Source organism: Hyperolius riggenbachi, chromosome 4 (assembly GCF_040937935.1).
Source record: "Hyperolius riggenbachi isolate aHypRig1 chromosome 4, aHypRig1.pri, whole genome shotgun sequence".
NCBI classification, from domain to species: Eukaryota; Metazoa; Chordata; class Amphibia; order Anura; family Hyperoliidae; genus Hyperolius; species Hyperolius riggenbachi.
The window spans coordinates 254,173,035-254,185,329 of NC_090649.1; the positions used below are offsets into that span (position 1 = coordinate 254,173,035).

The window sequence follows — 12,295 nt, forward strand, 5'->3', positions numbered from 1 at the left end:
TGGAGTTATTTTAAGGATTGGAGAGTTAACTTAAAGACAGAAGAGCTAACTTTAGGCTTGCCTGAGGTAAAATGTTTCCTGAATACTACATGCCTTATCACCATGGTAACAACTCTAGAAGAGTTATTAAAGACAGGAGATAAGCTTAGTGAATTGAGGCCTATGACAGTTTGTGAAGGATATGATTCATTTTGGTCTGGACACTTTTTGCTCAAATGTAAATAAAAGCTGAGATATGTTTTTTCCCCACAATAATGCCTCTTACACATCGTCTTATTATCTTTTGGGAGACGCCTATGTCATTTCCCATCAAAAAATAACTTGCTGGTTGAATAAAAGTAACTTTAAGTCAAAATTTGCCAGGGATATGAATAATTATGGGCAGCACTGTAGGTCACTACAGTGCCTCTTTAATTCCTTCATTACTCAATCAAAAATTGGGACTCTCCTTGGGTTTGGGGCTGTTCACATAAAGATGTCTAAATCATTGAAAGCCACTGCTACAGCACACTTATATTTCTGAACTGCAGCAAACCAGTTGTCTCCTACTTTACTGAGTAATTTGACTTGACCACCTTATATGCCGAACACTGACCTATGCACTGCACTGAGTATTTACACAGGTTCTATGCATAGCTATATACTTATAAAAATGTATTTTTGTATCTGTGACAATAAATGTAGTATTTTATGTCTCTTTTGTTAGATTACAGTGTTGGGAACTCCTGCAGAGGAAGATGGTGGAGGTAAAATTGATCTTATAAATGCTGGAGCCTTTGAAGATATGGATGTAGCATTTATGGCCCACCCTGCCCAGGATGATGCAGCCTTTCTACCAGATGTTGCCGTACATGAGTGAGTGAAGCAGTAAAACAATGTGGATTTTCAAAAACATGCTTCACAGTCTATTAGAAAATACCGGTACATGGTGACATACAGTTAGGAATTGTTACAAAAAAGGCAGGCATAGTCTATTGGACATTTTCAATATATCAGGCTAGTGGTTTACAACCTGTTGACGCAGGTTTGCTATAAACCTTTCCATATGTGTAAAAATTAAGAGTCAATATATCACACAGGGATTATAATAAATGATTCTGTGTTCCTCTTCAAAACCCTGTATGTTCATTAGCAGCCTTGATTACACTATGGCTCCTGTCTTGTTGAGGGAAGCCTTCTCTCCACTTGCTTGAAGAGGGTCTGGAGGGAGTCTGTTTTCTTCAGGCAGTTCTGCTCAACTATCAGGCTTGTCAGTGTAGGGGCCACAGCTGTTTTTGTTTTTTTTCCAGGTTATCATGATGCAGAACATTTTGAGCATCATGAAAATTTTCTTCTGTGTCAGTTTGGGTTGCACTAATATTGTTTTTTACTTTCTGAAATTCTACTTTAATTCTCAAATTTTGGTGATCTGCTCGAAGCAGGTAAGTTTGGCACTCGGTCATAGCAGCAATGCTATGATGCGTGCCCTGTGCAAGAGTAATTTGGGTATCCGGTGATCACCACACCCCAAATTACACCTCCCTGTGAGTTGCTACGACTCAAAGGGGGAATAGTATTTAACCCCCCCAGGGAGTTTAGAGGCAGCAAGGAGAGCTGTCATTTGGCTCGCCCTGCGCCCAACTCATCCTGGCGGCCATAACATATATACTCGATCTGCTTTATTTAACAGAATTGCTAATAGCTAAAATGCATAAATAATTCTCAGATACTAGCTCAAAGATATATTTAATTCCAATAAAATACTGTTATACTCCTGTCTTTTGTTACTAGAAGCAGAAAATATCCATGGTGACCATATTTAACTGTATTTTCAGTTGTTTATCACTTGTACTTCTCCAGTGCTATTTTAAATGTGATACCAAACCATCTGATGATTGTAAACCACTTTAAAAAAAATGTGCGTGGAAAAAAGGATCAGCATCACTCCTCAACTGTGTGCAATGTCCATGCTTACTTTCCAAAAGACTACAAGCTGTTGTCACTGCAAAAAGAGGCCCTGCATGAAATTGTGGAAAGAACAGTTACAAAGTGGATAGCAACCCTGCCTTACATCTCTAGTCCTGGATTAAAATCCCACCATTGACACCACCTTAGTGGAATTTCAGAATTCTCTCCACAGTTGTGTGAATTTCTCTAGGTACTGGTTCTCTTCGCCAATAGAGAGGCTGAATAGGAGAGGAATAGTTTTCCTTAAATACAGCATTTTGTGCTAATATCATTAGTTTAGGTAGAGATTATTCTACAACCTGTTTCAACTATGGGGAAAAGAGCAAATGACCCTTCAGGATGCTTACAGCTCATTTACATTCCCTCAGTCAGAGTAGCACAACACATTCCTCCTCATTCACATCTCTCATCCATTTCTAAAAATATAATTGCTTGGCTGAGGTGAGTATACCTGATCCTAGCCGAATTGTCAGAATTTACAATAAGCAGTGCCTATTAACCTGTTAACTCTTTAATAGGTTTTAGATATTAAATTACTGCAACACAACAGAAATGGTCAATGCTTTGCTAATAATTCTGACTTATATACAAGCTTAATACTAACTGTATGAAGCTTGGAATTGGGCCAGTTAAATGCACTTCCTGTCAATTATTAATTGAGACAGTTCAAAGCTGCATGCAATTTGCATTAGTGTGCCCGAGAAGACATGCGACATAATGAGACAGATTTATGTACAGTACCAAGCATACAAATCATTTTCTGCCTGAAAGAGTTAAACGTTCAGGTATGCAAGTGACAGTTTGGCTGGGTTCACACATAAAACTGTACAGCTTTGTTCCAGTCCTTTCAGTTTTCTATCAGTTTTCTATGGCTGGGTTCACACATAAAAGTTGTACAGTTCCATTCCAATTATTTCCTGTCAGTTTCTTATGAATTTTCTCAGGTTCCCTTTAAATTTAAACGTGAGTCAAAATTATTAGCATCTTCTTGACCATCTCTAAAAAGCAGTTCGGAATGTGAATCAATTAAATATGCCAAGGGGTGGTGGTATAGTTTAAATCCTGGGTAAAATATTGCAGGCAGCCATGACCGACTTTAATTGCACCACCCTGTAACTGGAAACCACTAGGGCATATTTGGCAGCATTTTGGGATCGCCAGCGATTCCCAAAAACACTTTGCCAATTAAAGTAGGTGAGGGGGAACCCATTAAGTGCGATTGCAATTAGGGGTAATTGCAATCGCAGGACATGCAGCATTTTGAGCGTGTTAGCGCTCAATGCTAAGTATATAAGCGTTGCATAAATCGCTCATCAACTGCTCAACTGCCTCATTTGAATTAATAAAATACAAAGGGACCTTAGAGTAGTTTATCTCATTATGTCACTTTCCTGCTGAATGGCACTTACAGTTCTAAACTCATTTACCCTTTATATCCAGCTAACTCACCCTTCCTTCTGAAGTTCAGGAAGATTTTAACATGCTGCAATTTGGGATTTTGCTGGATATACTCCTCATATAACTACATTTTCATTTTACAGTGTGGAACCTCAATAATGACACATGTATGGTTAGAAAACATCCCTTCATCTAAAGAACACCAATCTTCAACAGAATATTTGTTTTCTTCTGTTTGTCTGTTGTCATCTTATTGTCTGTACTGCTTAGCTTAAAGCAGAAAATATAGGAATAATTGCTAAGTACCGGCTTTTATTTCCTAGTGTATCTGTGAAATATTATGGAAAAGCTTCTCATGCCGCTGCATACCCATGGGAAGGAATTAATGCTTTAGATGCTGCTATTCTTGCATACAACAATCTGTCTGTCTTAAGACAGCAAATGAAACCCACCTGGAGAGTTCATGGTGAGAACCGTATTTAACAGATGTATTTCCGCTTGCTTTTATTCTAAAAGAAATGGGCACTGCAGAATATCATTCAACAAAAATGACTTCTCATTTGTATCTTTAACATATGCACAGCTGTGTTAACCATCAGCTTTATCATGATCAATGCATTACATAGTATGGGAGTGAGTTTGGTTTCAGGAGCATTAAAGTGCTCTGACATTTGCTCCAAATTACAGTATTCTTTATTCTTTCAGCACCTATTATAGTGCTTCACACATTGGCCGCTACTAAAGTGCCATCCGTGTATGTTGTCCTCATTAGTATTGCCCCATACTATAGCAATTTCCATTTTTATTGCCCCCTCATTATGGTGCTCTTCTTTTATACTTCCCTTTATTATAGTGCTGGCCATTACATTGCTCCCTGCCTACACTCAAGCCTATATGTTCCACACCACACAACCAATACAAAGTATGGCATGCTGATAACTCACCTGTCGTGGTTGAAAAGCCAGACCTCCTCCTCCTACTTGCTCTATTCGAGTTGTGCTTAACCTGTCTAATCATGTAGCAAGTGGAGACATGGCAGGAGGAAGGCAGGTTGAGGAAGTTCGGGCACTCGATTGGATTGGAAGCGCAGTGCCAGGATTTTGAGACATGCAAGATATCTACATCCACTCATGAATCTCTACATAACAGACTTTTCATTGGAGTGAGGGTGGAACATACACCTGGGTAAGGGGTCCAGACAGTTCAAACTGGGCTAAAAGTGCTTATTTTCACACTCAGTTGAAGGATTGGCTACTCTGTACCCAGTATGCAGTCCACACCTTTTGATCTTGGTTATAACTGATGGTTAACCTCCTTGTTTCAGCATAGCTGCTCTAGGAGATTTTGTCTTTCCTATGGATATCTCAATACTTCAGAGTGATTATGTAATACAGCTATACCCTTATGGTACCAACTCTCTATACTAGAAAAAGCAGTAGGGTATTAGCCATCAGTAAAAGCAAGAAGTTTTAAATCAGGATGATACCATTTATTGGCTAACTAAAAAGAATAAGAATAAGCAAGCTTTCAGCCTTGCAGCCTTCGTCGGGTTTAAATCCTGTTTGCTTGCAGGCTGATAGTACAGCCTGCTTTATACATGCAACATCAAAAGGGAAAAAATAGATTTTTTTCAAGCATAAATACATGTCATTAAGATGCCTTAAGTGAAACAGAACATCTAAATGGGGTGAGAGGTTGTTAGCTGAAATAAGAATCCTTGTTTATATCATGCTCACAGACCTGGGAGTTGGACTGACACAGAGGTATCGTAAATTCTGAGTTCACAAGTTTAGCTATATAGGCTGAGAAAGAGTTTAAATATCATCAGCCTCATACCAATATAACATTTTTTGTCCTTATTCAAGCCATTGTCCACTGCTTTGAACCAATTTATAAATTTTGTTTCTGCTATTAATCGATCATTTGACGTTTTGAAGCCACCCTTCAGGGCAGTGACACAAAGATCATACATGCTGTGTCCGTTGGAACGAAAGTGTATAGCAACTGGGAGTTTAGATTTGGTATCGTTAATAGAAGTCCATTCATACGTTTGCGCAGAGTTTGTCCAGTTTCTCCCACGTACATAACAAAGCGGAGGACGGCGGCGTGGGAGCGATCCAGGCTTATGGAGCTGGAGGAAGCCTGTAAGGAAACGCGGAAATGCCGCCGTCTCTCAAGGTGAGGCGGCTGTTTCCGCGTCCAGCATGGCGTCACAACGCGGAAAAAACGCTGCATGCCGCATAGGCAGTGCGGCGGAATCCGCATCAGAGGCGGCCCCCGCACTAGATACATTGCATGACAGTACTGGTGTGGCTGGGACTGATAGTCCACCAAGATTCAGACTTACACGCGCGCGAGCAGAAAGGCAGAGTTTAAATAACAGTTAGAAGGGTGTCGGCTGACCAGCTGGGTCAGCTGACAAATTCCACTGCTCTCATTGGACCAGCAATTAGGGAGGTCCTGGAAAGGTCCTAGAGTATATATACTGCTGGTTGTTCACTTGCTCTTTGTCTGGCGTGCGATCACATACGTGGGAGCACCCAGATCCGTAGTCAGATCCTGAAGTGTGCCGGGACCAGCTGGAGCTGTAATCCTACACTTAGCTAGATAGATAGATATTTGATAGCTAAAGTACTAGTTTGATTGTGATTATATGTTATGACTTTTGCCTGCCTCGACTATCCTCCTGAACTCTGACCTTGTACCTCGATATTTCTGATACTCTGTTGCCGAACCTCGGCTCGTTCCAAGACTCTGTTTCTGCCTCCTGATTTTGTACCCCGATATATCTGATACCCCGTTGCCGAACCCTGCCTGTACTTTGACTCCGCCTTTGCCTACTGTATTTGTACTTTATCTGTCCGTGTGTGTACGACCTGGCTTGTCTGACCTCGAGAACCGACCTCACGATTGGAGGCGGTTCCCAGTCCTGTTAGTGACACTTCTTCCTGAGTGTCACTCTCGGACTTTCCTTCCTACTGTCAGTCTGACTCCTCCCGTCTTGGAGAGCTCAGGTCTGCAGAAGGAATACGTGCAGTTCTCCTTGCTGCACTGAGGCCTAGGCCTCCTAGTGTTACTGTTACACCTAAACACTACACTCTACTCAGGCGAACAGAGGTTAGTTTGTATATCGGATTATCGGTGAGACTGCAGATCACTTATAATCTGGTATATATCTGTATTTCCGGCGATACTGCAGATCACCGGTAAATCAGATACTCTCTGCGCCCACCGATCGTTACAGAACGCCAGACCCAAATACAAAATGGACGCAAACACTGATTGTCTGGGTGTACTTGCCGCTTCGGTGGACAACATCAATCAAGTACTGGGCACCCACATAACTCTTATTGATGCCCTATCAGGGTCTGTACAAACCCTCCAGACATCAGTGAATCATGTGCGATCCTCTCCTAGCTCTGACATACGTATGCCTGTCCCTGAAAGCTTTTCCGGCCACAGATCTGACTTCCGGAATTTTAGGAGTAGAGTATTTTCCTATTTTGAGTTGAGACCCCAATCTTCGGGTACTGAGAGCCAGAGGGTCACGTTTATTAAAACTTTGTTGTCCGGCGACTCCCAGTCATGGGCATATAGCCTGCCCACCGGAGACAAAGCGCTTACCTCTGTAGAGGAATTCTTTAAGGCTATGGCGGTAATTTACGACGATCCAGACCTTGCCTCGACTTCTGAGCGGAAGCTCAAGCTATTGCGTCAAGGCGAAGGTCCGGTCGAAGATTACGCGGCCGAGTTTAGGAGGTGGTCAGTTACGGCCAGGTGGGACACTCATGCCCTGTTAGATTGTTTCTTGTCAGGGCTGTCCGATGAGGTCTCTGACATGATGTTAAGTCAGCCCGAACCCAGAACAGTCGATGAGGCCATCTCAGCGGCCATCCGGATCGACCGCAGGCTGGGCTACCAAAGGCAGACCAGGGGTAGTTCCCGTGTCAGAGGGGTGTCTTACGCCACAGCCCCAGTGATTCCACCTCCTACTGTTTCGTCTTCTCCGGTCTTGCTTCCATCCGAGCCAATACAGATTGGTCGGTCAAAATTGACCCAGGTGGAGCGAAGACGGAGAATGACCGAACAGCTGTGTCTGTATTGCGCTGAAGGGGGGCATATAGTACGAAACTGCCCTAATAAGCCGGGAAAACGCTACCGCCTGGGAGTGGTAGGGGGTAACACCCTGGGCGTCCGACTTTTACCCTTAGAAGAAAAACGGTTGCTTCTTCCCTGCACCATTACGTGGGAAGATAAAACCGAGGTCACGGAAGCCTTTATCGATTCAGGCTCCGCGGCAAATTTTATGGATTTTGAGTTTGCTAAGAAATTGGGTATCCCACTCACACCTGTACAACCACCCATCCAGGTTACGGCAGTGGATGACTCTCCTCTGCAAGGGAGTCACCCACTGTCTCAGACACCAGAGGTGGGAGTCACCATAGGGGTTCTGCACTGGGAAAAATTACAATTCTTTGTGTTGCATATGTCTACTTCCACCATTATACTCGGCATGCCATGGTTGCACCTTCATTCTCCGCACATCGATTGGGCCACCGGCCAACTGGTTTCTTGGTCAGCACGCTGCTTTCAGCAATGTTTAGGGAAGGTGACACTGGGCCAAACCAGGGTTCATGTACAAGGGGTACCTGAGCAATATTTAGAATATTCTGATGTGTTCTGTCCCAAGGCAGCAGACAAATTACCCCCACATCGCTCTTTTGATTGCCCCATAGATATCCGTTCTGGTTGTATGCCTCCTCGGGGTCATCTGTACAATTTATCTGGGCCAGAAAAGTTGGCCATGCAAGAATATATCCGTGAGAATTTAGCCAAGGGTTTCATTCGTCCGTCCCGATCGCCTGCTGGAGCAGGTTTCTTTTTCGTTAAAAAGAAAGACGGGGGCCTGCGGCCCTGTATCGATTACCGGGGACTGAATAAAATCACGGTAAAGAGCCGATATCCGTTATCCCTGATAGACGATTTATTTACGCAGGTCACAGACGCCAAGATCTTCTCAAAACTGGATTTACGGGGCGCGTACAACCTGGTACGCATAAGAAAGGGTGATGAGTGGAAAACGGCCTTTAACACGCCAGACGGGCATTACGAGTACCTAGTGATGCCCTTTGGGTTATGTAATGCCCCGGCCGTTTTCCAGGAACTCATCAACGAGGTCTTCAGAGAGGTGTTGGGGAGATTCGTGCTGGTCTATCTAGACGATATACTTGTTTTCTCCAACAACCTCTCTGAGCACAGAACGCATGTGAAATTTGTACTCAGCAAACTAAGACAAAACTCGTTATACGCTAAACTTGAGAAATGTATTTTCGAAGTAACATCTGTCGCCTTTCTGGGTTACATTATTTCCACCACGGGCCTGTGTATGGATCCCGCCAAAGTCTCTGCTGTGTTAGAGTGGCCCCAACCCGTGGGGTTAAAATCTTTACAGCGGTTCTTAGGCTTTGCGAACTATTACAGAAGGTTCATAAAGGGGTATTCCACGGTCATTTCACCCCTCACCAGTCTTACAAAAAAAGGGGCAGATACTAACCACTGGACTCCAGAAGCTCTACGAGCATTCTCCACTCTGAAAGACTTGTTTTGCTCAGCACCCATTCTGAGGCACGTTGACACTTCTTACCCCTTTATTGTTGAGGTGGACGCCTCAGAGGTCGGGGTAGGGGCTGTGCTGTCTCAGCGATCAGGGTTGCAGGGAAGATTACATCCCTGTGCCTATTTCTCTCGTAGGTTCTCTCCGGCAGAGAGAAACTACGATATAGGCAACAGAGAGCTCCTTGCCATTAAACTTGCCTTTGAGGAGTGGCGTCATTGGCTGGAAGGAGCAGAGCATATGATTACGGTATACACCGATCACAAAAACCTGGAATACATCGAGGGGGCTAAGAGGTTAAGTCCCCGTCAGGCTCGATGGTCGTTATTTTTTTCGAGGTTCAGGTTCCTGATTACATACACCCCGGGCAGCAAGAACGTTAAGGCAGATGCTCTGTCCAGATGCTTTGAGCCAGAGACAGCCGAGCCTCCTGCCCCAGAGTCCATTATCCCACAGAGGCTAGTGTTAGCGGCAGCTGAGACTTGGGAGGACTGGACAGAGACCCTGAGGCCTTTTCAGCAGGATGTCCCCGAAGGGAAACCTGAAGGGGTGATGTTTGTACCCCTACCCTTTCGTCTCCGCACTTTGCAGATGTTTCATTCTCACAAGAATGCGGGACACCCTGGGGCATCTAGAACTCAGGATCTAGTATCCAGGTGTGCCTGGTGGCCTTCTTTAGCAGCAGACTGCAAGGAGTTCGTTAGGGAGTGTGCAGTTTGCGCTAAGAGTAAACCCTCCCGGCTGGCACCTGTGGGTACCTTGCAGCCTTTACCCACCCCGAGTGAGCCATGGACTCATTTGTCCATGGATTTTGTGGGCGAACTTCCCAAGTCAGAAGGTATGTCGGTCATTTGGGTGGTAGTCGACCGCTTCAGTAAAATGGCCCATTTCGTGCCCTTGAAAGGACTCCCTTCAGCCCAGGAATTGGCCGACTTGTTTATTACACATGTCTTCCGGCTGCACGGCATTCCGGAGAACATAGTGTCGGATCGGGGAGTCCAGTTCGTTTCTAGATTCTGGAGGGCATTCTGCCAACAGATGGGCATGAAGCTGTCATTTTCATCGGGCTACCACCCACAGACCAATGGGCAAACGGAGAGAATCAACCAGTCATTGGAGCAATTTTTGAGGTGCTACGTTGCGGAGACGCAGAGCGACTGGGTTAAATTTCTGCCCTTCGCGGAGTTCGCACAAAATAATTTGAAAAGCTCTTCCACCGGATTCTCTCCGTTCCAGGTTGTGTCTGGAAAATTGCCCAAGTTCTCACCATTTCCAGTGGCCTCCACCCCGTTTCCAGCTCTGGAGGCCTGGCAGAGGTCTTTTAAAGACATTTGGCGCACGGTGAGAGATAGTTTACAAAAGGCGTTTTTGAGTCAGAAGGGTCAAGCTGACAAAAAACGCTCAGTGGAGTGGAGGTTCAGACCAGGGGACTTGGTCTGGGTATCTACACGTCACTTGACCCTGAGACAACCTTCTGACAAACTTGGTCCCAGGTTCGTGGGTCCATTCCCGGTTGCTAGGAAGATCAACGAGGTCACATATACCGTTGATCTTCCCACCAGCATGCGGGGAGTGAGGTCCTTCCACGTATCACTTCTTAAACCCGCAGTCCAGGTGGGTCCCACTCCTCCTCCTCCTGTGTTAGTAGATGCCCAACCTGAATATGAAGTGGAAAAGATTTTAGATTCCCGCACGGTTCAAAACTCGGTTCAGTACCTCGTACATTGGAAAGGGTACGGCATTGAGGAGAGACAATGGGTACCGGGTTCACGCATGCATGCAGACGAGTTAAGAAGGGAGTTTCATGCCTTACATCCCGAGAAACCTGGTAGGAGTTGTCCGGAGTCCACTCCTCGGGGGGGGGGTACTGTAAGGAAACGCGGAAATGCCGCCGTCTCTCAAGGTGAGGCGGCTGTTTCCGCGTCCAGCATGGCGTCACAACGCGGAAAAAACGCTGCATGCCGCATAGGCAGTGCGGCGGAATCCGCATCAGAGGCGGCCCCCGCACTAGATACATTGCATGACAGTACTGGTGTGGCTGGGACTGATAGTCCACCAAGATTCAGACTTACACGCGCGCGAGCAGAAAGGCAGAGTTTAAATAACAGTTAGAAGGGTGTCGGCTGACCAGCTGGGTCAGCTGACAAATTCCACTGCTCTCATTGGACCAGCAATTAGGGAGGTCCTGGAAAGGTCCTAGAGTATATATACTGCTGGTTGTTCACTTGCTCTTTGTCTGGCGTGCGATCACATACGTGGGAGCACCCAGATCCGTAGTCAGATCCTGAAGTGTGCCGGGACCAGCTGGAGCTGTAATCCTACACTTAGCTAGATATTTGATAGCTAAAGTACTAGTTTGATTGTGATTATATGTTATGACTTTTGCCTGCCTCGACTATCCTCCTGAACTCTGACCTTGTACCTCGATATTTCTGATACTCTGTTGCCGAACCTCGGCTCGTTCCAAGACTCTGTTTCTGCCTCCTGATTTTGTACCCCGATATATCTGATACCCCGTTGCCGAACCCTGCCTGTACTTTGACTCCGCCTTTGCCTACTGTATTTGTACTTTATCTGTCCGTGTGTGTACGACCTGGCTTGTCTGACCTCGAGAACCGACCTCACGATTGGAGGCGGTTCCCAGTCCTGTTAGTGACACTTCTTCCTGAGTGTCACTCTCGGACTTTCCTTCCTACTGTCAGTCTGACTCCTCCCGTCTTGGAGAGCTCAGGTCTGCAGAAGGAATACGTGCAGTTCTCCTTGCTGCACTGAGGCCTAGGCCTCCTAGTGTTACTGTTACACCAAAACACTACACTCTACTCAGGCGAACAGAGGTTAGTTTGTATATCGGATTATCGGTGAGACTGCAGATCACTTATAATCTGGTATATATCTGTATTTCCGGCGATACTGCAGATCACCGGTAAATCAGATACTCTCTGCGCCCACCGATCGTTACAAAGCCCCAGATATGTATAAATCTATTTATTTTTCGTCTCTGGTTCTCTTTAAGGCATCTTAATGACATGTATTTATGCTTGAAAAAAAATCTATGTATTCCCTTTTTATGTTGCATGTATAAAGCTGTCTGTACCATCAGCCTGCAAGCAAACAGGATTTCAGCCCGACAAAGGCTGCAAGGCCGAAAGCTTGCTTATTCTTATTCTTTTTAGTTAGCCAATAAATGGTATCATCCTGATTTAAAACTTCTTGCTATACTAGGAAATGTTGCTTTAAAGATAGAGCCAGTTTTATTACCTGTATTAAGGTGATCCTTTCACCACCTCACACAAGACCTTTTAGCTTCCCTTTTTAGCTTGGCTGTAGTTCTAGTGC

General features: G+C 44.9%; 1 protein-coding gene across 1 annotated transcript in view; it reads left to right on the forward strand.

Moving 5' to 3' along the window:
- Positions 1–12,295, forward strand: part of PM20D2 (peptidase M20 domain containing 2) — a 93,501-nt gene that overhangs the window by 42,785 nt on the left and 38,421 nt on the right. Inside the window, exons 2-3 of the mRNA XM_068231134.1 lie at positions 707–855; positions 3,669–3,811. Of these exons, the coding sequence (XP_068087235.1) occupies positions 707–855; positions 3,669–3,811 (292 nt within the window). The remainder of the gene's footprint in view (positions 1–706; positions 856–3,668; positions 3,812–12,295) is intronic.